Source organism: Aphis gossypii, chromosome 1 (assembly GCF_020184175.1).
Source record: "Aphis gossypii isolate Hap1 chromosome 1, ASM2018417v2, whole genome shotgun sequence".
NCBI lineage: Eukaryota > Metazoa > Arthropoda > Insecta > Hemiptera > Aphididae > Aphis > Aphis gossypii.
In genome coordinates this window covers 77,401,494-77,427,403 of record NC_065530.1, presented here as the reverse complement: position 1 = coordinate 77,427,403, position 25,910 = coordinate 77,401,494, and the positions used below count along the sequence as shown (strand labels likewise).

General features: G+C 31.7%; 2 protein-coding genes across 7 annotated transcripts; both read left to right on the top strand.

The window, feature by feature from the left end:
• Window positions 1-1,356: 1,356 nt before the first annotated feature.
• Window positions 1,357-6,546, top strand: LOC126555342 (uncharacterized). Its single transcript, XM_050210296.1, has one exon. It carries the CDS (start codon window positions 1,357-1,359, stop codon window positions 6,544-6,546), a length of 5,190 nt encoding a protein of 1,729 aa, XP_050066253.1.
• Window positions 6,547-13,618: 7,072 nt separating this feature from the next.
• Window positions 13,619-25,728, top strand: LOC114127977 (protein mini spindles-like). Of its 6 annotated transcripts, none has more exons than XM_050198469.1 (36): window positions 13,619-14,020; window positions 14,328-14,518; window positions 14,587-14,793; window positions 15,063-15,237; window positions 15,304-15,424; window positions 15,498-15,718; window positions 15,856-16,050; window positions 16,128-16,308; window positions 16,898-17,010; window positions 17,086-17,269; window positions 17,360-17,532; window positions 17,594-17,745; window positions 17,818-18,039; window positions 18,128-18,314; window positions 18,381-18,563; window positions 18,639-18,736; window positions 18,816-18,954; window positions 19,041-19,203; window positions 19,264-19,433; window positions 19,495-19,656; window positions 19,925-20,047; window positions 20,297-20,449; window positions 20,533-20,745; window positions 20,815-20,950; window positions 21,292-21,485; window positions 21,589-21,920; window positions 22,419-22,604; window positions 22,663-22,864; window positions 22,930-23,058; window positions 23,749-23,936; window positions 24,013-24,181; window positions 24,262-24,435; window positions 24,499-24,603; window positions 24,811-24,946; window positions 25,032-25,169; window positions 25,260-25,728. In XM_050198469.1, the coding sequence occupies exons 1-36, from the start codon at window positions 13,955-13,957 to the stop codon at window positions 25,400-25,402; spliced, it is 6,024 nt and encodes a 2,007-aa protein (XP_050054426.1). In that variant the 5' UTR covers window positions 13,619-13,954; the 3' UTR covers window positions 25,403-25,728. The 6 variants fall into 6 exon arrangements, with proteins under 6 accessions (XP_050054426.1, XP_050054424.1, XP_050054423.1 ...); XM_050198467.1 differs by having other exon boundaries at window positions 17,086-17,290; window positions 17,821-18,039; XM_050198466.1 differs by having other exon boundaries at window positions 17,086-17,290.
• The last annotated feature ends 182 nt before the right edge of the window (window positions 25,729-25,910 follow it).

Sequence of the window (25,910 nt, the reverse complement as noted above, 5' to 3'; positions counted from 1 at the left end):
ACCTTCGTCACTGTCGTCGTCGTAATCGCTGATATGGCTTTGACCTTTGCGACATAATACCACACACATGCCCTACCAGTCTACGGGTTGCTCTCGGGTTAGCAATTTCGCATCCGCCGATTAGGCCGTTTTTACGCATTAGTGTACGTGAATACACGCAACGACCGTTTTTTTGCGTGCACGTGAGAAAACTATCCGACACGTACCAGTCGATCGCTATTTCGTACGTCTACGTGTCGTTACCAGTGTATTGGTTATTCGTTCTTTCAGAACGTTATTAGCCTATTCTTTTGCACTCTTGCGCGTGTGTCGACGTTTTGGCTCCTTTCGCATTCGCAGCGATTCGGCGGTTTTACGGTGCCGTTATATATATTTGCGTTGCGTGTCGGTCGTGTGGCGTGAGTGCCCATTCCGATAGTGCCATATACGTGTCGAGACTACCGTGTGCCATAGTACTTTACACTATTTGAAGTGCGCATATCGCCGTATACGTCAACGCGAAAGCTCTCGGCGCGGGATTTCCGTTTTCGGTCGATTCCTGTTGGCGACACTGCAGCTCGTACCAGTTCCGATCAATTTCCATTATCATCAGTATTTGTATTATCATTTATCACGTATCATTTGTTTACGTATTGATCAACGGATCATAATATTATTATTATTTGTTCATATAATCATTATTCTATTTTTTATTACTTTTTGGGCGCCCGTATACTATTTATTATTGTTTGTATTATTCTTTGATTGTATATAGCCCCTATTATTATAAAACGCATTTGCGCAACATTCATTAATAACAAATTGTTGGTTATTATAACTCACACATATCACGTCATATTATATAACATTTCTGGTCACCCTTTCGAAACTAGGTATGCGAGTCGGAGTAGTCCACTGCTAAAAAACGTGTAAGAACTATTCCGGCGCAACATTTTGGTAGCAGAGCGTGGTTTTCTTTTATTATTCAATTAGCGTTCTGGTTTCGAGTATATTCAATCAACGAGTGACCCTCCATACTATTCATAATTCAGCGAGTATTTTAGCTATAATTTTGATTTTCAATAATTTATTTAGATCGATATTAATGTCGCATTCGTAATATTAAATTATTATTCATCTAATTATTATTTATTAGTGCATTAGGTAATCTAAATATTATTTATTATTATCCTATAGGATTATCATTTAATATATATAATATATACAGTGGCATAGCGCGCATTTTCAGCTTTTACAGGTTATACCCGATTCGTGATAGGTGCTTAATTTATCCCTTAGGTAATTACATTTCTGTCTTCGTTCGATTATTGCAAATCTTTTCCAGTGATTTCGCGTCACATTCACACAACGGTCAACATGGTCGAGACAACAGAAGAAAAGGAAATCAAACGCGTCAGACGTCTTATTACTAGAGCTGACACTAAACGCACTATTGCCGTCAAAAAAATTCGTTCAATTAACAGCCTCGCTAAACGCGCTAAAGATGATCCTAATCTTATGGATGAACTACATGTAGCGGCTTCGACACTGGATGATCTGTGGAAACAGTTCGAAGCAGCGGACAATGATGTGTTAGACAGTCTGCTGGAAATAAACGCCGAAATCGAATATTCGGCCGAATTGCCAGCCGAAGTGCTCTCTATTATCAATGCCACTACGGCAATCGCCATGCAGGGCAATTTCAATGACTTCAAAAATGCTAAAGGTATTCCAGGTGAACAAAAACAAGCTAGCGACCCACCATTTAAGTCAGCATCTAGATTACCTGAAATCCCGTTACCGTCGTTCAATGGTGATTTTAATTACTGGCCGACGTTCCGCGATCGGTTCTCCGCACTCGTTGGCGATAGGACCGACATACCGAAAATTGATAAAATGCAACATTTGATCGGATGTCTGCAAGGTCCCGCAGCTGATGCCATACGCAATATACCCGTGTCTGCTGACAATTACGACCTCGCGTGGTCCACGTTATCAGCACGTTTTCATCGCCCGCGACTAGTCGCAAATGGGTTGATCGACAAATTGCTCAACGCCCCGATGTCGTCGCAAGAGACATTATCCGATCTCAATAATTTTGTATCGACCTTTTCCGAGAATATTGCGCTGTTAAATGCACTGAAGATCAAAGACCTCGGATCATTCATAGTGTTTTCCATGGCCTTTCGGTGTCTCCCGGCATCTACACGCAAATTGTTTGAGTCGTCCACTCCTTCGGAGTTTCCGTCGGTGACTGAATTGCTCACTTTCGTACAGTCCCGTGTGGCGATCTTGGAGATAGCTGGAGACCATCAGAAAAGGTCCAATAATCGACCACAGTCCACATCACAAAGCAGCGCGCTCGTTAAGAGGGTTCCGTTCAAGTCAACTACTACATCGTTAGTTATTTCGAAGCCATCGAGCTCCAAGAACGATTCCTGTCCGAATTGTCGTGGAAAGCATACCATTACTGACTGTCGGAAGTTCGCGTCGTTGTCGGTCGAGGACCGCAACAACTGGGCGCGTGAAAACGGTGTGTGCTACACGTGCTTGTCGACCAATCATTGGGCCAACAAATGTCACTCAAGACTCCGCTGTGAAACTTGTTCCAGGAAACACCATACGCTACTTCATGGGTTTTCCACACGTCGCCAGTCAGATAGCGCCCCATCTAGCGGTGACGCGTCCTTGTATGCTGCATCAATGCCATCCAGAACTGACGATTCAGCAGCTGTGTTATTGGGCACCGCTCTCGTTCACATTCGTGACCGTTGTGGCACATGGCAAACGGTCCGGGCCATCGTCGATTCCGCATCTCAAATAAGTGCCATAACTGTGTCCTGTTCTGCCCGATTAGGACTCCGGCTGAAAAACTGGACAGCACCGATCAGTGGCCTATCCGGTACAGCAGTCGCTGATGTCCGAGGTACGGTCGATTGCGTCATCCAACCACGGTTCGCTGAAGAACCACAATTGAAAACAAAGGCGTGGGTACTGCCAGCGATCACGTCCAATATGCCGCGTCGATCTTTAGATACCAGCGTCAAGGATCGATTCGCAAATTTGGCCCTTGCGGATCCGACGTTTAATATTGCTTCTCCCGTTGATGTGCTATTGGGCGCTGACTTGTTCGCGCAGATAGTAGACGGCCGGAAGGTCACTGTAGCTGCCGATCTACCCACAGCGTTCGGCTCCATCTTTGGATGGATTCTGATTGGGCCGGTGCTCCAAACTACTGTCGACTGCCACGCATCGCTCCCTGTGTCTCTAACCGTCTCAGTTGAAAATCTGATTGAGAAGTTTTGGCGTGCTGAAGAACCCGCGATGCCGCCGCCTTCGTTCACTGAGGATGGCCGATGTGAGGAAGTATTCGTGGCGGAGTACAAGCGACTGCCGTCTGGACGATTCTCCGTGCCATTACCGACGCGCACAGCCATGTCTACGTTAACTTTTCCAGGCTCCCGTGAACACGCGATTAAGCGCTTCGAAAATCTCGAAAAACGACTATCTAAAGACCCTAAACTACAAGAATTATACTCCAATTTCATGTCCGAATACTTGACATTGGGTCATATGTCGGTGGCGAAAACGCCCGGGACATATTTTATACCACACCACGCCGTATATCGACCTGCAGATGGTGATAACAAAATCCGCGTTGTTTTTGACGCGTCCGCAAAAGGATCGCGAGGACCGTCACTAAACGAATGCTTGCTGCAGGGCCCCAAATTGCAACAAGACATCGTCGATGTATTGACCCGTTTTCGTGTGCCAAAACGAGTATTCACGGCAGACATCTGCAAGATGTATCGCCAAATATTGGTCCTACCAGAGTACCGTACACTTCAGCACGTGTTTTGGCGGTCGTCTCCGTTCGAAAAGCTTATCGAGTACGAGCTCGACACAGTGACATACGGGACAAACTGTGCCCCATTTTTAGCGCTTCGCGTCCTTAAAGCAATCGCCCTTAACGATTGTACTGATTACGACGACGTTCGTGACGCGTTGTTAAATCAGACGTACGTCGATGATGTGTGTGCCGGCGCTGATTCCACTACCGACGTTCTGAAACTACAATCTGACCTAATCTCAATTCTAAGTCGTGCAGGGCTAGAATTAAAAAAATGGTCCAGTAACGAACCCGACGTTTTAAACGCCGTGCCTGTCGACCATTGTGTGAGCTATCCACATCCGTTTGACGCCGACGATGACAGCGGAATAAAGGTACTGGGTCTTCAGTGGCGTCCGACCGACGATTCGTTTTCGTGCGCCCTTCGCCTCAATTTATGGCCGGTCATCTGTACGAAAAGGGGATTGCTGTCCATGATCGCGAGGATCTACGATCCGTTAGGACTGTTCGCACCAGCAACCTTTCACGGTAAATGCATAATGCAACGCACATGGTCGGCGAAAGTGTCATGGGATGACCCTCTTCCTCATGACATTTCGCGGGACTGGGAATCGTTTGTATCGGACTTGCCATCACTGAACGACCTGAAGGTGCCTCGTCATTTCAATTCCCGTCGTGGATCGCCGTGTCTGTTGCTAGGATTTTGTGATGCTTCCCAACACGGTTACGCTGCTGTTTTATACATAAAAATGTTAGACCATGACTCTGACTCGTCCATTTTCCTCGTCGGGACTAAAACGAAGCTGGCACCAATTAAAAGTTTATCGATTCCTAGGTTGGAGCTGAACGCCGCGTTATTGCTATCTCGATGGATGAATCGGATTCAAACAACCCTTAAATCATACCTAAACATTGTCGGTTTGTATGCATGGAGTGATTCTGCCATCGTGTTATCATGGTTGAAAAATCCGCACACCTCATTCAAAGTATATGTCTCCAATCGCGTCCATCAAATCATTACTTTAATGCCTGACTGTCGATGGCTCCATATAAGGTCGGAGGAGAACCCCGCAGATTGCGCTTCGCGCGGCGTCCTGCCATCAGTGTTGTCCACTCTATCGCTATACTGGCAAGGTCCCCGGTTCATACACGATGACACAGCTACCTGGGACGTAACTGTACCTTCGATCCCGATACCCGATCTACCTGAGACGCGTCCCGCAGTCCTAGTGCTCAGTACTGAACTGCCCTCCGAATGGTATGACAAATTCTCGTCATATGACCGACTGGTTCGCGTAGTCGCCTACATTTATCGTTTTCTTAAAGCTTGTAAGAAACATTCTCGGGCACCTGTCAAGGCATTACAGCGCATAGAACTCGACGATTCCATTCGTAAACTGGTCATTATGTCACAACAGTGCTTCTATAAAACATTAACACACGAGCTATCGACGTCGACACGTGTATCATCGAAACACCTGTCTAGACTACGTCCGTTTTTGGATCCATTTGGGGTGATCCGCGTCGGAGGACGACTGCGGTATTCTAACTTAAATTACGGTTCCAAACACCCCATGCTATTAGCGAAACAGTCACATTTGTCGATGCTACTATGCCGCCGATGGCACAAGATCTCGTGTCATGCTGGCCCGCGGATAATGACGGCTCTTATATCGCGCGAATTCTGGATCGTGTCGATTAAATCTGTTATACACTCTGTCACCCGCGCATGTCCGATTTGCGTGCGTTTTGATGCTAAACCGCCGCAACCTATAATGGCAGACTTACCAGCCGCACGAGTCCAGCAAAGTAGGCCGTTCGCGAGAGTAGGGGTTGACTACGCTGGTCCACTCCAAATGCGTGAAGTGCGACTACGAAAATCTCGCGTATATAAAGTTTATATTGCCGTCTTCATATGTTTTTCTGTGAAAGCCGTTCACTTAGAAGTGGTCACAGAGTTGTCAACGGAGGCATTCCTCGCCGCCTTTGACAGGTTCGTCGCACGACGAGGCTTACCGTCTGAAATTTTTTCGGACTGCGGCACTAACTTTATCGGTGCGGATAAACAATTACAGTTATTGATTAACAGTCCGGACGGTCAATGCGCGATTTCACAAGCGCGCGCATCATGCCAATGGCATTTTAACCCCCCGAGTGCGCCACATTTTGGCGGCCTATGGGAAGCTGCGGTCCGGTCGACCAAACGATTATTAATCCGTACCATGGGTACCCATGTACTTACATATGAAGAGTTTACTACCCTGCTCACACGTGTCGAGGCAGTACTTAATTCGAGACCATTGACCCCACTAACCACGGACCCAACTGACCTCGAATACTTGTCCCCTGGACATTTCTTAATCGGTCAGCCTCTGTTAGCTGTACCTCCCCGAGTATCATTCGAATCACGTGTCAACTTAACTCAACGTTGGAAGTTGCTCGACCAATGCCATCAAGCATTCTGGCGACGTTGGTCAACCGAATACCTGACTTCACTTCAAGGGAGATCTAAATGGGCTACTGAAGTACCCAATGTCAAGGTCAATGACATGGTAGTAATAATCGATAATCAGTCTCCACCGTTGGCATGGCGCCTTGGGCGCATTCTCGAAGTACTACCAGGTAACGACGGCGTCGTACGTGTTGTGCGATTGTTAACATGTCATGGCCAAATCACTCGACCGGTTGCTAAAATAGTAGTGTTACCCACCCAATAGCGTCTTGGACTCTTAACAACCCCACTAGTTTACTCGTTGGTTGAATGCTTACCCCCAAAACGTTGCTCCTGAATCTCAATTTTTTATATAGTCTTAAAATGAGCTACCATTTATTAAATATTTAGTCATTAGCTACTCTAACTCCATTTCTAATTTCGTTGGGACACCATATGTGTCATTTGTTTTATTATTTTATGTATTTTATTAAATTGTGTATTTTGTATTTTTTTTTATTCAACATGTTACCTTTGTAAACTAAAATGGTAAATAGTATCACCCCGGCAATGCATCATCTCAAGACACCACTTCAATCCGTTCAATTCGTATGGGAGCCTGAGCCTCCCATGGGGGGGAGGATGTTTGAACTGCATACTTCGCGCCACATATTCTCGCTCCGAGAGATTATCCGGGTCAAAGTCCAGCTAGATCACGACAAAGGCCTCGACGACCTTCGTCACTGTCGTCGTCGTAATCGCTGATATGGCTTTGACCTTTGCGACATAATACCACACACATGCCCTACCAGTCTACGGGTTGCTCTCGGGTTAGCAATTTCGCATCCGCCGATTAGGCCGTTTTTACGCATTAGTGTACGTGAATACACGCAACGACCGTTTTTTTGCGTGCACGTGAGAAAACTATCCGACACGTACCAGTCGATCGCTATTTCGTACGTCTACGTGTCGTTACCAGTGTATTGGTTATTCGTTCTTTCAGAACGTTATTAGCCTATTCTTTTGCACTCTTGCGCGTGTGTCGACGTTTTGGCTCCTTTCGCATTCGCAGCGATTCGGCGGTTTTACGGTGCCGTTATATATATTTGCGTTGCGTGTCGGTCGTGTGGCGTGAGTGCCCATTCCGATAGTGCCATATACGTGTCGAGACTACCGTGTGCCATAGTACTTTACACTATTTGAAGTGCGCATATCGCCGTATACGTCAACGCGAAAGCTCTCGGCGCGGGATTTCCGTTTTCGGTCGATTCCTGTTGGCGACACTGCAGCTCGTACCAGTTCCGATCAATTTCCATTATCATCAGTATTTGTATTATCATTTATCACGTATCATTTGTTTACGTATTGATCAACGGATCATAATATTATTATTATTTGTTCATATAATCATTATTCTATTTTTTATTACTTTTTGGGCGCCCGTATACTATTTATTATTGTTTGTATTATTCTTTGATTGTATATAGCCCCTATTATTATAAAACGCATTTGCGCAACATTCATTAATAACAAATTGTTGGTTATTATAACTCACACATATCACGTCATATTATATAACATTTCTGGTCACCCTTTCGAAACTAGGTATGCGAGTCGGAGTAGTCCACTGCTAAAAAACGTGTAAGAACTATTCCGGCGCAACATACATATTATATTACTTTTGTATGTACGAGTATAATATACCTATAATTTTTCATAAAGGATTATATTTTGACTTAACACATTTAGGAATTTTAAATTTATACAGTTTGTTGAGATTTTTTGGAATCCTACTTAAGGTGTGGGAAAAAGATTAGAAGAACAAGATTTAGTGTTTCGCGAATTATGCGTCTACAAGTCACATAACATTTATAACTTATAACTTATAAGCATATATTATAAACACTAAAACACCTGCAATTATAAATCGAATAAAACTAAAACCGGATTCCAAATGATCGATTTTGCGGTTTTCAATGTATAGCTGATAACAAATGAGTAGTTTTATGTGTTTAAGTCTGTAGAGTTATACCATATAATTATTATTAATAATATGTTATTAAGTATAAGTGATACACTGATACTCATAGGTATATAATTTATTTTAAGTGTTAGGACTCGGAAAAAGAATTATAACTGAATCGATTGAACATGAATTCAAAACAGATATTATTATGAAACACGCTGACACCTCGGTGGTTTTAATCCAGTCGAGTAAATTTAAAGAAAAATAATGCACTTTCCAAATATCATTTTTATCTTAATCCACAATCCACACTTGTATAACAATTTATTTAAATCGATTTAATATTAACATATTTTCAAAACACCAAATAAAATATGGGTCTATCGAGGCTGAGCCATCGGAAAAAAATAAAAACTTAAAAAATGTCTACTAATAAATTGATTTTTTTTGTCAATTGTAAACATATTTATAAAATGCATAGGTAATATTAAGTTAATAGGTACCTTGTGATTTATCTAACTATGTACAAAAAAAAAAATAAATAAATAAAATTAGTTGCATGTAAATAAGATTATTATATGGACAATGGTTAGATGGTTTATCATGGAAACCGTTATATTCGAATTGCAGTTGGATTCGTGCTCCAATGACAATGAAGTTGTATTTTCTTTATTTTTACTATAACTTAAGTTGATTACTGAAATAATTGTATAGATATGTAATAATCTATTCTATTTCAATATAAACATTGTAAGTACAATAATGTGGTAAAAATTATTTACTAAATAGTTAATTAATTTACATATTATTTCCTATTATTATTAACTGTAGTACAAATAGTTATTATTTTTTAGACACTTGTTGCTACATAATCAATATTTAGAATACCTACTCTAATACTAAAATAGATAGTTGCAAATAATACATATTTTGGCTTGTTAATTTAGAAGAACCTAATATAGTGTTGGCCCGTTATAACAAGGCGACATACTTACGTGCTTTTAATTAATTTGTCTCCGGACGTCAGAGCCATGTGAAAGTTGGATGATTTATGATTATAGAAAATTCATATGTATTCTCGTATAAATAAACTATAAAGGAACAGTAAACTTTTATGACGTAAAAATCATGAAAAATTGTGCGATAACTACTTATTTACAAAAGTATAGGAACATCAATTTTTTCATGAAATATAATATGGTCTTTGAAAATTTTACACCAAATCGTTTTTGGCATAATTCCAGAGTTCAATGATATTTAGTCGATCTATACAATTTATTTTCATGTTGGTATAATAGGTACATAAAAAGTGATGATCATAATCATAAACTAAGATTTTTGTTTGAAATTGGGAAATCAGATTCAACATTGCAGACAATTGTAAAAATATAGGTTTACAAAATATAATAGAATTTATTTCATTTTTTTTTTTTTATTTAATAACTTATTGTTCTGGAACAAAATCATAAATATTTGGATCAAGATAGCCGTAGACTATTGTAAGTTTGATCATAAAATTTATTTTTTTCAAATTACTATAACAATTACTTATACCCAAAAATGTGTCAATATATTGTAAAAAAGATACTCGTTTGAATTCAATTCACATTAAAATGGTTTGAAAATAAAGCAATTTTGAAATTCGTGTTTATATTCTTGTGCAAAGAGACCCGAGATTAAACTTTTTGAAATTTAAATAGTTTAGAATCAAATAAGATTATATTTTGTCAAGTAATTATTGAATTATTCAATTCAGGTAACTGATAAAAAAACTTTTAAAATTAAATAAAATTATAAAAAAATAAATAAATATTAAGTTGCATGCTAACATTTTTTTTAATGAATATTAAATGATTATAATATGTTTATTATTTAGTAAGGAAAATATTTTTTCCAAGAATCAATATATTGGTAATACAGATTTATATAAGATAATTAGAGGCTTATAAAATTATGAATGTTTTAAGAAAATAAAGAAAAAAAAATAATACATTTTTAATTGTTTTCAATTTTAAAATTAAAATAAGACTGTATTAGTTAAATAAGATATTTTAACAAGTTTTGTCAAAACAACTGTTTTCAATTTTGGCATACATGAACATGAAATAGTTTGGAATTCTACAACGTATCGATAATTAAGTAAGTAAAAGTTAAATTAGGTATGTTAAAAAATAATTATTATTTATAATTGTACAGCTATTTAATAGTTTTTAATAATTAAACGTGCCAATAAGAATACGTACTAAATGTTTATTTTTATTTTTAATCATTTAAATTAATGTTAATATAATATATACAGACACGTGTCAAATATTTTATATCTATTATATACACTACATATACACTTAATAATTAGAATAATATATTATTAGGTCAATAAATTTTAAGTTTTTCCTAGAAAAATAATGTACCGTCCATATTAAAATATAGGTGCATTTTGTATTATAAAAACGAGAATAACGGCATTCCATGATATGTATAGATATAAGTATTATGTTTTGTATTTTATAGGTATATTTTATTTAGAAAAAAATTGTATGCGACATTCTTTAATTTAGAATTAAATGACTGTTTTAAAATTATTCACATTAGTACATTATAGGTACGCGTTTTAAACCAAATGATTTATGTTTTTTTTTTTGTTATCGGATTAAAGCCACATACATATAAATTATTAAATAATATACTAGGTAGTCGAATTTTTTTGCATTTCATATAGATGATGCTAAAACCGGTACTATAACTCCTTACTAAATCGGCGTCACTTACATTATATAATTTAAGTGCTAAGAAACACATTAAAGTATTGAGCATATTTTAAACTGCAGTACTTACCTAGTAATTAGTATACAACAATAACATGCAACGTACATTACTCGTTACTGTAGTCTGTAACTAAATTATTTTTATTAGTATTGACTAATGAGATTGTAATTTAGTTATGTATTTAAATTAGGAACGATTTAATTTTTATAACTTATTTTATATCTACAAAATTATAGAGATAATAATAAGGTACTTACTAGATAGGTAGTTAATTTAAATGATTACTTAAAATCTAATTAAAAGCATTTTTTATGAATCCGTTAAAATTTCCATTTAATTATTTTGTTATTGTCGTGTTAGGTATTGTAGTTTGGCTGTTACGGATTATCACCTATATTTTATTGGTATTATACCTACATGGCTACATACGACTACAATTCTACTAAGCAGTATTTGCCTTGCAAATCTGTATATTTAATATTAATAAGCGAGTAGAAACAATTTTAAACCTAGACTTAAACGCCGACAGTCGAATTTGAAAATTCAATAGTTGTGGCTCTTCGGTTTACCGATAAGACGGGAGCATAATAAATTCCTTAAAAGTGTTCAAATTACAAAAATATAAAAAGAACACGAAACAATTACACTTCCGCATAATATAACGAACCTTCCCACATTTAACGAATTTTTTTTTTTGAGAACTATGACCTCCATCGTCAATCATGCTTTCATTCTATTTAACGAATTCCTATTATACGACACGAATTTTTTTTGTTCCCCACGAGACTTCGTCAAATAAAAGTTTCACTGTATCAACCCTCCGCGATCGTGTTTTATTGCAAAAATATATTGTTATCGTGTGCGGTTCAACGTATTTTGTCATTCACATATACGGGTATAGGCCACACAACGTGCTTGATTATGTGCACATCATATAGCCTATCGGGTGGTGCGTAATAATAACCGGTCACCGGACGGCGGATGGTAAAAAAAATTCGCCATCTACGGTACGCGCAAATTGATTTATATATATAGTGTCGGCGGCATTCGCGGACAGTCAAATTATGATGTAACCGAGAAATATTAATGATGATAACTACCTACCTGCGTAAATAGCGATAAATTATCGTACCGTGAGTATAATAAATAATGGTCGGAACTCGGAAAGAGACGATTTGATAAGTATAGAGGTATCCACTACCTGTATATAACAAACAATAAATAATAATCAAACATTTTTCGAGACTTCTTTTGTACGTCGTACGAATGTAGTACCTATTTTAAATAATATCATATACGTCTGCAGAGTCTGAAGGCGAAGCCAGAGATTTATTTTTGTTTACGAGTTGGCTAAAAAAAAAAACAACAGATTTTTAAACCCATTAATACCCGTATGATTTTCGCGAAATACAATAATTACAAAGGAAAATGCAAATGCATCTATACTATTATATACTTACAAAATCATTTTTCATCGATCCGGGTTGATTTATAATATATTTCTATTTTTTTCATATCCCACGTAAATGTTCCTCGGGCGATCAATTAAAATTTGTTTTCAAGTCTCAAGATATCTCCGTAATAGGTATTATTGGTATTATTGAATAATATTATAATTTATAATATAGATTATAGACATGACGTAGGTATTGTACTACTTCATTACATCATTTAAGTAAACAAATCTCAAAGGGCCATTCGAATATTACTTACATAGATGTTTTAATTATTTTAGCGTAGGTAATAGGTATAATATGTTATAAGTAGGGCTCAGATTTTAAAGAATATGCTTTTTTTTTGAATCTAAACTAAGTGATGAATGTATTGATTTTACAATGATGTTTTTGTTTTGTATTTTTTATTTTTTTGTGTCTGTGTACACTGTACAGCATAACTTGTCGAAATAATGCTTCAATTTCAAACTTCAGGGTTGGTTTCCGATGGCAAAGTGAATATCTTTGGTGCATTATAGAGGTCAAAAGTTAATATTTTACAACAGTTTTCAAAAAAATCGAGAAAAACAAAAAAAAAAGTGACGGAAAGACGGGAAATTTTACGCAAAATCGGTTTTCTACCAAATCAATTTTTTTTTATATGGTTGTAACTTTGTAAGTTGTAACTCAAAAACTAATCACTGTAAATACTTCAAATTTTCACCAAATGTTTATTAGAAAAAAAAATAGTGTTATTTATATATTATAGTTAAATTTTCAAAATATTTTGACATTTTTTGAGCTATTTATAGGCAACTGAAATTTTCGATTTTTCTGAGATTGAAGTGTCGATAAAAAAATGTTGATTGTCCAAAAAAACTTGAAAATTAAATTTAATACAAGGTTCCTTATGAGTTTTTCTTATTGTAGTTAAAAAAAGTCAAAAATCGTTTGGTTAATAAATTAATTTAACAAAATATTGTGTTCAATGAATTTGATGAAGTTTATAATTTTAGATCTCGATTGGGAATTATTGTCGTTATCGTGAGTTCCATTTGATTACTTATTTGGTATCAAACTATCAACTATTATTAAATTACATTTCGTCTCTTCATTGCAATATTGCGTACATACTTAGTTTCCTTTTAATCCCGTAACCGACGATTGATTTTGTGATTGTATTAGTATACCTATGTTTAATAATTTATTTTAAAGTTGTATCTTAATACCATTTATTTTATAGAAATTATTTTTTAAAAAAATCAAGCTAATCATATGTATCAATAATCGATAATCATAATTGTACATAATTGAAGTTATAGAAGTTGTATAATTTAAGATATTTTTGTTAAATTTTGCGTGAGGTCTGGGAATTTAGTGATTTTACATTATTAATAATATTATTGAAACCGTAAAATAATACTTTTTAAAATATTGATTCAGTTTATTAATTAATAAATTAAAAAAAATTATCAGCTTAAAATCTTAAATCCATACTTATTATTGACTGTTCTTACTCAAATGAACAAATGACTGCTCCAGAAGAAGATAATTCATATTCAAAGTTGCCTATTGAGGAACTATGCGTACATAAAGTAATATTTTACTTTATTTTTATTAAATAAATTATAAGTTTATATAGTACCTATAAGTTTTCTAGTGTATTTACAGTATAATAATTAATTATTCTAAAAAATTGAAACTAATGAGTTTGCTTTATTTACTTATCTTAGCATATTAATAACTTATGTTGTTGGTATTTTATATTATAACCAAAATACAATTTAAAATTTCACTGTCAATACCTACTAATTGAATATCTATTTATATTTTTATTAACTGTTTTAATCTTATTATACTAATGTATACTTACCTGTAACCTACCCATATTTTATTTTTTAGTTATGGAAAGCCAGAATAAGTGGTTATGAAGAAGCTATTAAATTGTTTGGACAATTGGATGAAAAAGATCACGAATGGAACAAATTTACCGAAATTGTTAAGAAGTTTGTTATTGACAGCAATGCAATTGCACAAGAAAAAGGTCTTGAAGCCACATTGGCATTTGTGGAAAAATGTGCTACTGCTGGGCGGTTAGTTGGGTGTATCTAATTTTAATTTTAAATATTACTAATTATGTTGCTCATATATTTACTAACAGGGCGGCTGGAGATGTCATGACTGGATTGATAACAAAATGTTATGGTGCACCAAAATTAAAAACTAAAGATATAGCTATACAAATAACATTGATGTTTATTGAGATTGAGAAACAAGATGTAGTAATAGAAGAACTAGTTAAAGGACTAGACCATAAATTTCCTAAAATTGTTTCAACTTGTATTAAAGCTGCCACTCAAGCCATTAAGTAAATATCTACCTATATATTACTATAATAAAAATGTTGAAAAAAGTTTGAAAAATTAAATTTTTTAAAATTTTTATAACTAAAACTATATTAATAATTTTTAAATTATAAAACTTTTTAAAATTAAAATTAAAGTTAATTTTAATTTGTTAAAAGATATTTTATTTATTAAATATTCAGTGATAAAATTAAAATTAAATTTTTTGTGTATTCAATTATTTCAAGATTCATTATTAAATTTCTTTTGTTTTTGTATTTACCTACTATAGACAATATGGATCAAAAGTTATAAATATCAAACCATTACTGAAAAAATTACAGTTAATACTTGAAGACAGAGATAAAAGTGTTAGAGATGAAGCAAAATTGTTAACAATTGAAATTTATTCTTGGATTGGGCCTACACCGGTTAAAGCTTGTTTATCAAATCTAAAGCCTTTACAAGTATGAATACCTAGCTGTCTGTTAAAATGTTAAATGATTAATTAAGATAATTAACATTTAAATTAGATTCAAGAATTGGAGAATGAATTTGAAAAAGTAAGCGGTGATAAGCCACAGCCGACACGGTTCTTACGTTCACAACAAATGCAAGCTGCTAAAATAGTTGAAGAGGAGGCTGCTAATGAAGGTAAATTTTATAATTAATAAATAGTTGCTTGTAAATTTAATGTATAAAACATTAAATACTTAATAATAAGAAGGTGTGGTATTAGATGAAGATACTTATGAAGTTGATGATGTAGAAGAAACTATTGAACCAGTAAATATACTTTGCCAGCTTAATAAAGATTTTTATGAAAAGCTTGAAGCAAAAAAATGGCAAGAACGCAAAGAAGCAATAGATATGCTAGAAGGAATATTATCCAAAGCTCTAAAAATAGAAAGTGGGGATTATGGAGATTTAGTGAGAGCTTTAAAGAAAGTAAGGAATTATATATATTTTTTATTCTAAATCCTTGCTTAATGTATTTTTTAAAAAACAAAATCATAATATATTAAGTATTTGAAATTTGAATACTCTTAATCAAATTAAATTTAACTGTTATTTTTCTTTTTAAGATAATTACAAAAGATTCAAATGTTGTAATAGTTGGAATTGCTGCCAAATGTATGGCTTTGTTAGCTAATGGATTAAAAAAACAATTTGAAACTTATGCTTCTGCTTGTATGCCATCATTGTTAGAGAAATTTAAGGAAAAAAAACAAAATATTGTACTGCCACTAAGAGATGCTGTGGATGCAATATATTTAAGCGTAATTCAAGCTTTTAAAATATTTTATAACTGCCATCATTAGATTAATATTAATAAAATAACCAATCCTTATTTCAGATGACACTTGAATCTATTCATGAAGATATTTTAGCAGCAATAGACAATAAAAATCCATCAGTAAAGGCTGAATCAATTTCATTTTTAACTCGATGTTTCACAAAATGTACACCTACCATTTTAAATAAAAAATTATTGAAAATTTTTATTACAGCATTAATTAAAACATTGAATGAATCAGGTAAATTATTATTTAATTCTATTAATAATATAATGAATTTGAAATTTGAAATGATTCATGTGTATTTTTTTTAAATTTTTTTTGATTTGAATTAATTTAATATAAAACATTTAAAATATCTATTAAGATGACCATGGTCTCAATTTTACTTTTATAATCGTGCAACATAGCAATAATGTGTTTTGACGAGAATCAATTTTGTGTTTTCAACTTATATGTATGGTTGATTAATATATGATATACTTAAATAATATTCTTATTTCTTACCTTTACATTTGATTATAGTTTAATTTACTGTAATATTAAAGATAATAACAAAAAATGTGTTCTGCAGAATGTAAATTTACCATAATGTACATTTGTGAGATCGATCTAACACATGTAGATTCAGTGTTATTTTTGTGGAAATTATTATGAATAATAAATATTAATTTAATTGATAGTAATTAATGGTAGTCTTGATACTTTATTTTTTTTACTAAAGTAGTCAAAATAACTCTTATGTGTACCACAATTCACAAGTATCATCAAGTAGCCTCGATAAAAACTTTAAATTAAATATTAATTGGTATTGTTTTTTATTGTATAGATCCAATTGTTCGAGATAATTCTGCTGAAGCTCTTGGTACTGCGTGGAAAGTTGTATCAGAAAAAAATATTGTTTCTTTCTTGACCAATGTAGATGCTATAAAACTTTCCAAAGTATTCAAATAGTTTTTATATGACAATATCTAATAAATATATGATTATTATGTTTAATTTGAAAATTTTTTTTAGATAAAAGAAGCAGCAGACAAGGCTATTATTATAGCAAAGGAATCGACTTCCGTTAAAGAATCCTTTTCAAAATCTAATTGTGTTTCAACCAATAATGTAGAAAAAAAAGCAATTGGGACAACTAATAAAAGTAATACTTTAAAAAAAAATGCTGCAGCTACAAATATGAAAATTGCAAAAAGTGGTAAAGCCAAAAACCCTCCTGGTACATTTTTACTACCTTATCTGCAATACATCAGTGTTTTAATATTACATATAATTTGTGAATTGTTAGGTGTTTGTAAAACATTATCATCTAATGGTCATCTTCCAATTGATAGTGAAAAAGAAATCAGCGATGATGAGTTGGAAAACTTAGCTTTAACATTCTTGTCTCCTGAGATTTTAAGTGGTATGGTTGATTCAAATTGGAAAACTCGTTTGTCTAAGGTTCAAGAATTTTCTCAAGTATGTGTTAAAGTTTAGTGTTATTTTATAGTGTATTCACAGTTATTTATAATTGCTACAGATAATTGACGAATTAGAGACATCAACAATTAGCAGTCAAGTATTAATAAAATTGTTGGTTAAGAAACCAGGTATTAAGGACAATAATGTACAAATTCAAAAGTTGAGACTTGAATGTTTGAAAAAAGTTATTGAAAAGTTTTCTATAACTAGGTATTTTTGTGTTGTAGAATGGTTTAAATCATCCAGTTTAGAGTTTTCTTATTTATAATTAAATGTTTTTAGTAGTAATATGGAATATTGCGTACAAGATGTTTCTTCACTATTGGGTGATACCAAAAATGGTAACTTAGCTAGTGAATTATTGACGGTTATTGCTGATGCAACTAGACTGGATTTGGTTTCTAATATTGTATTAAAATATGCATTTTCTGTTCAAAAAAATCCAAAAGTTCAGATTGATGCCCTCAACTGGCTTTCAGGTGCAATCTTAGAGTTTGGATTTGAGTAAGTTAACTATTTGGTATCTAATTTTATAGTTGTTGACAACCAATGTAAATTGTATTTATATTTTATTTATTTATTTACATTATAGCTGCATTTCACCTAAATATGTAATAGAGTATGTAAAAAAAGGCATTATAGCTTCTAATCCTCAAGTAAGGGTGGCTGTTATTTCTCTTTTGGGTGTTATGTATCTATATGTGGGACCTCAACTATGTTTGTTTTTTGAAAATGAAAAGCCCACTTTATTGCAACAAATAAAAGCAGAATTTGAAAAGGTATAATACATTTTTTACAATACTTATGACTTACATTATTATACTTATATTAATGTTGTTTAAAAGCGACAAGATGAAGTTCCTCCAAAACCAATACGTGGAAAAATAGTTAAAGGATCTACTGAATCATCAAGTGATGATGAAATGCCTGATAATGAAGTTAACGTACGAGATTTTGTTCCTAGAGTAGACATAACACCTCTAATAACTGATACTCTGATAAATGAATTTTCAGATAGAGATTGGAAAGTAAATAAAGTCTTTAAATATGTATTTTAAAATACAAAATACAATTTTGATTTTGTTAAATTAATTTATGAATAGGTTCGTTCTAATGCTTTAATCAAATTGAAGAACATAGTTACTGAAGCTAAATTCATAACTAATAAATTGGGTGAAGTAAGGGAAGCTTTGCAAGATAGGTATACATTTTTTATTTACGTACTTTAAAACAGTAACAATTATTATTAATTGATTGTTTAATTACCAACTACTAACTAGGATAAGTGATTCAAATGCTCGTCTTTGTGCTAATGCCATTAATTTAGTGGAATTAATAGCTATAGCCATGGGATCATCTTTTAAAGTATATATAAAAGGTTATTTACCTGGCATATTAAATGCACTAGGTGATTCAAAGGTCAGTATGTAGTATATAGTATGATAAATTATGTTATTGAAAGTTCAGTTGGAAATATACTTAAATTAATGCATAAACTTTTTTAGGTATTCAAATATCAAAGTGCTCGTCAATGTATGAATACTATTGGAGATGTATGTGGTTATCGAGAATTTTTTGGAAGTGATATACTCTTGGATGCCTTTAAAAATAATTCAGTAACACTACGATCAGAACTATGGACTTGGCTTGCAGAAAAATTGCCTATTAGTATGATTTTAACTATTACTCAACGCTTATATTTGTTAAATTTTTATTATTTTCATATAGTTTCTACAAAGACAATTCCAGCTGATGAGTTGAAATGTTTACTTCCAGTTTTGTACTCAAGTTTTGAAGATAAGAGTGCTAGTATTCGTAGTGCATCTGAAAAGGCTGTTCTAGGGTTTATGATGCATTTAGGTTATGCTTCTATGTATGGTGCTTGTGAAAAATTAAAGGTATAATTTATAATTAATAATATACAATTTAAATTAAAAATAATATAAATTATTTTGGCAGCCTATGTCAGTCAAGTTGTGCAGAGAGAAATTGGACAATGAAAGACCAAATTTACCTATTGAAAAGCCTAAAGTTGTAAAATCTTGTGCTTCTACAAATACTTTGGTTAAATCAAAAGGTTCAAAAAAACCTGTACCTAAATCTGTAGCTAAAGCAAATAAGGTATTAGTTTAAACATTAGTAATTATTAATTATCTAGTTTTTTGTCTGTATCGTATATTACTACTGTACAGATTATATGATAAATATTTTTATAACAATAATGAATAGTTGGTTTTAAATTTTATTGTCCTGTTTCTAAATCAGATAAATGGAAATGTCATTATTTCTCTGGCCTGGTCATATACCGAGTATATTAACTTAAACACACCTGCTGAAATTCTAGTCCTTATATTTATTTATTATTACATTTTTTTTTTGTTCAATAAAGGAAAATATAATTTCCCGTGCACATGTGACAACTGGAAAAAAGAAAGAAGAAGTAGATAATAAATCCTTGTTTCAACATAACAACTTAAAACATCAACGTGATATTGATGAACATAAATTAAAAGTATGTATTTGTTTAAGTTTACAGTGAAATATTGTGATTTATGAATTTTATGACTAAACATTGTATAGTATTCATGGAGTATGTTAATTTTCAGTTCTTTGTTATGGTAATTAATTATTGTACTAAGTTCTATAGATTAGGTATAAATATAAATTTTAATAATAACAATAAAAATAACTAGGTTGATATTATATGTTAGGTGTTAGAAACTAGAATATTGACATTTTTAATTTTTTTGATATATTATAGGCTTTAAAATGGAATTTTATTACTCCACGAGAAGAATTTGTTGAACAACTTCGAGAACAAATGTTAACGGCAGGTATTAACAAGGTGTTAATTACAAATATGTTTCATTCAGATTTTAGATATCATCTCAAAGCAATTGAGTCTCTTTCAGAGGTATTATAAAACTAAATTGTGATTTTATTTGAATTACCTACATAACTGTTGGATACTAAATTAATTTATAATTTTCATAATAGGATGTTAATACAGCTGATGATAACTATTTACCATTAATTAGTAATCTTGACTTAATATTGAAATGGATAACCTTAAGGTTCTTTGATACTAATCCATCTGTACTTTTAAAAGGTCTTGAATATTTACAACACATATTTAATATTCTTATATCCAAAAAATATGTTCTTCATGATACTGAAGCATCTAGTTTTGTGCCATATTTAATAAAAAAAGTGAGTGAAATCAGTATCCAATAATAGAACATTGTATTTTACAATATATTTCTTTTATTTATAATACAGTTGGGTGATTCAAAAGACATTGTAAGAAATACTGTCCGAGCTATATTAAAACAAATTGCATTTGTATATCCAAATTCAAAAATATTCCAATATATTATGGAAGGAATAAAATCAAAAAACTCAAGACAGCGTTTGGGTAAATCTTATTTATTAATATTTTTATTTTTTATATAATTACATGTTTCTTGAACTAAAATTGTATTATTAAATGGAGTACTTCTAAAAAAGATATTAAGTCGAACATCAATTTAAAGTAATGTTGGTATTTTTTTTTTATTTACTTTTATTTATTCTTGATTAATACTCATTTCTAAGGAATAAAAAAAAAAAATCAAATTTGATTCTACATGGTATACTATATTACATAATGTATTTAAACTTCTACAAAAATATTTTAACTCAATAGGTATTTATGTATTATTTCGTTATAAATATAAAGAAATTATAATTTGGAAATATCTTATCTACATATTGTAGAATGTTTGGAACATCTAACATCTATGGTAGAAGATTATGGTACTTCAATTTTTCAACCTAATATTCCAGTGGCTTGCAAAGAAATTGCTAAAAGCATTGGAGATAGGGATAATTCTGTCCGTACTGCAGCTCTCAATTGTTTTGTTGCTGCATTCTTTTTGCATGGAGAAGCTATTTACAATTTTGTTGGTCATGTATGTAAAAATGTATTTTATTATTAATTTATATTTATCTGATTTACATATTAAATATTAATATTTGAGGGAATATGTAAATACATTGTTACTTTTTTGACAGATTTCCGAAAAAGATATGGGTCTTTTGAGGGAACGATTAAAAAGAGCTTCAAAGAATCGAGTCGTACCTGTTGCCACCATTCAGCCAACTATGAAAGTTGTTATACCTCCTGTTCAACATGTATCTGACACAGAAAATGATAATATTGATGGTACCTCAGACTACGAAGAAAATAATGCTGTACTTAATAATTCACAAGAATCCAATCACGAACGAAATCGTCAAAGAAATGATAAGAATTCACCTACTAATTCTGAAAATTCTTTTTCATGCACATCAGAGATTCTTCCTTCTTCTGTAGAATATTCTCCCACATCAGAAATAGAATTCAGGTGATAACAATATTTAAATATTTCAGCATGATTTATTGCTTCTCTATATTTTTATAAATTTTTAGAATCAAAATAATTTTGAGCATAGAAAGTCAGTATAAATTACATTTTTATTGAGAATATTAAATGTATTATATTATTATTTAATTAGTATAATAATATGTATATATTTTCATTAATCTTAGTGTTATTAATTTATGAGCCAATATGAACTTACCGTAAAATAGTTTGAATAGCTTAAAAATATTTTTTAAATATAATTATGTGTATAAAATATAATAATATAGGCATGTAAAAATTTCAGGTCCTTATGAGTACAATTATTTAACTACAATAAATTAACTAAAATCTTTATTTTTTGTTGAAATACCTATTTAATCTTGTCTTTATTCTAACATCAAAAATTGTGCTTATGTATTTTAAATATTATTACATTTCTATAAAAGAACAATCTGTGGAATCTTGTATTGAAATTTAATAAATTTATTCTTATTTTAGAACATCTAACAATGATATCACTCATGAAACTAGGGTTACCCGAACTCGTTTTGCTTTAGACGAAAAATTTCTCCAGGAATTGGATTCAGAAGTGATTGAAACACCACAATTAGTATTAAAACCATATAACTGGACTTTTGATGACAATGAAATTAACTTTGGAAAAATATTACAAGATAAATCTCAGTATGTGTTTAAATATTTTATAACATTAAATTTAGGTAAATGAATATTTCATGTTTAGATGTCTATTTCCTGATGGGTTTTCATCGTCAAAACCATGTTCAAGTGTGAATCCATATAGTACTGCAACTGTTATAAAATCCAAAAATCCACTAGCCTCAAGTGATCCTATTATGCAATTAATAAATCAAGTGACATCAATGGATTTAGAAGTATCAAAAGTTGCGTTAACAAAGCTCGATAAAATGTTAATAATACCTAATGTAAGCATTATGTTTAATATTTTAATGTATTTGTTATTAATTATCAACACATTTATTTTATGCAGACAAGATCAAAGCTTTTAAAAGATGGAAAAGTTTTGTCACTATTTCATGGCATCATTAGACAGTTAGATGTATTATCTGAACATACTAACATTATCGAATATAAGCAGATATTTCATTTATGTTTGAATGTAAGTACTAATTAACATTATATTATCTAGCAGTTATAGATTTTTGGATATTATAATTTAAATATTCCAACCTCTCTACAAAGAAAAAAAAATTAATAATATATAATTAATTAGTTTAAGTATAAAGTAAAAAGGTAAAAATATCATATACAGCATGATTTACTAAACTTTAAAAGAAGTATAGAAAAATTATTTATATATGATTATTATAAACATAAATTATTGTTTTGTTTTTTATTTAATATTCAAAATAAACAATATTAATTAAAATAGGTTGAGAATATTGTAGATTAGGACCATGTAAAATTGATAAATTTTTATCACTATTTCTCTTATACAAACATCTAGTTATTTCTTTGGTAATTACATAAAAAAAAATCTTAGGTTAATATATTAATAATACAGTAAAAGAGAGTGTAAAAACATAATACCCGTTTAAAGTGAATATTTTCAGAAATAACCACCAGTTCATAGTTGAAGGATCTGAATTATCTGTTAAAAATATTTAAAGCTAGGTTTACAGTATAATAAAAATCATACATTTGCTATGCAAGAAAAATTCTTTTACTACTAGCATTTCTCAAATCTAATGATTGGTTTAACAGATAAATTGTTAATTAATTTCCAAACTAATTAAATTATATTACTTTTAAGAATTTTATAATTATATTTCTCTTATTTTCTTTTTAGTTGTGTAAATACGAAGAATTCATGTTAATATTAACTGAACAAATTGTACATGATTTACTATTAAAACTATTGCATCTTCTATCTATGAAGGAACTAGAGAATAGGCCAGATACTAAAATGTATTGGCGATGTGTGAACAGTCTTATTATGAAAATTCTTGATCAGTGTGCTCATACAACAGTCATATGGTAAGAATCTTATATGAAAATAATTATTTGGAAAAATTGTGTTAAATTAATTGCATAATATATTATAAATTCACAGTGCTATTTTGACCATACTTCATGATACGGTCAAAAATCCTCAAAACTCAACAGCTCATTTTAAAGATTTGGTAATGAAATGTGTATGGAAATGTACAAAAGATTTTGAAAGGTGGGATGATGACTTATGTTATGAGCTAGTGCTTGAACGTTTACACAAATTCTTAGAAGTAATTTATACAATTTACTATGTCATTGAGAATGTGTAATGCCATATTTCAATACCTGAACTTCTGTTTATTTAAATTAGGAAATTGATTTAAGATATTGGAAAAAACAATCATGTGATATTCCAATGAGAACATGTAAAACTGTTTTATATACAATGGTGAAAGTACGCAGCGATAAAGTATTGAAGAGTTTGGCCAATTTAAAATTGCCTAAAGATTCTATAATAGTTGATTACGTACTCAAGACATTAAGGGTAAAAATGATAAATTACTAATAATAATAATCATAATAATTACAGTTTGACACATTTAATTAGCATTTGAATAATACATCAGAAAGAAATAATAGTAAATACAGTACACCACATGATGAACTAGACGATATATTCAAACTGATAGGGCAACACGAAATGATGGACCAAGTAAGTTATTGAAATTTAGTTGTATTTTTGAAATGAAATCATCTCAGTTAGAATAGAAAATTAAAGGATTATTAATTAATAATAATATTAAAAAAAAAAATAATTTTTTTTTTATAGTTTACATTGTATATTATACAATGATCATTATTTTTGGGTACTTTATTCCGAATTCTACAAATGAAAAAAAAATTCTTGTTTGTTTGACAGGCCGTACAACAGTTATACAAATTCAAAATAAAGTATCCAGATATAGACATTGAGCCACATATTTCTAAGACGACAAAATATTTTCAAGATTGTATTCACCGTCGACTATCAGCAATCGAAAATAATTTAAAAGATGGTATAGTACTTAACTTAATCTTTTGAATACTTGTGATGTACAATTCAAATCTTTGCACGAGTGTATCTCAGTTTCTATTATTTAGGAGTCGATGTCAATTTTAAGTCAACAATGTCACAAAAATCAGAGTCTGCAGCTACTAGTGAAGCCGAAGGTTTCATGAAACGATTGCAAACTTTAAAAATGAAAGCATCAGTAGCCTGTCGTGTATTGGGCGGAAAACGTAATAAAAACAATCTATTGGACTAAAATGTTTAATCTTGGCCAACATTGTTTGTTTTTCCTGCAGAATAAAATTTAATTCCATTTATAGTTATTAGTTGGCATTGTTTTCAAGCAAATGGTCCAGTATTGTCGATTCCTTTAACACTGAAAACCCATGGAGTATGGATGCTATTAGTTAGTTTATTTTTGTATATTCTTTTTGTCACCATTTCATACAATTATTATAATTGAATATTAACGGTCGTTTGTTTTGTATCCGTATATTTTGTTCTGTAAGTGAAGAATTTGATTGTTGCCAACAATAAGTAATTTTATTTTATTTTGATATTATATTTTTTAGTGATTTTTAACAAAAATAATTTATTAAAGTTTAATAGATAACATAATATTTTTACATTTTTACATTATAGTAATTATTTATATCATTTACAATATTATTTATACATACATTATTTTTTATTTTAAATTATTAAAACTGATTTGAATAATCTAAAGATTTTGTTTTATACTTGCAATATAAAATTAAGTTAATTGTGATTTGTGTGTACATGTGATGTGTCTGGTCATAGGAGAGATAATTAAATGAAAAAATTACGCATGGTACGGGATTTGAACCCACGAGTCCCGGAGTGTCAGCCTCATAACTATGAACCACAGCGGTTATCAGTTTTACCTTGATATTCTCCTATCTGGGCCAGAGTGTACGGATGAGGAGAGGCGCTGGGGCCGTGTCAATTGT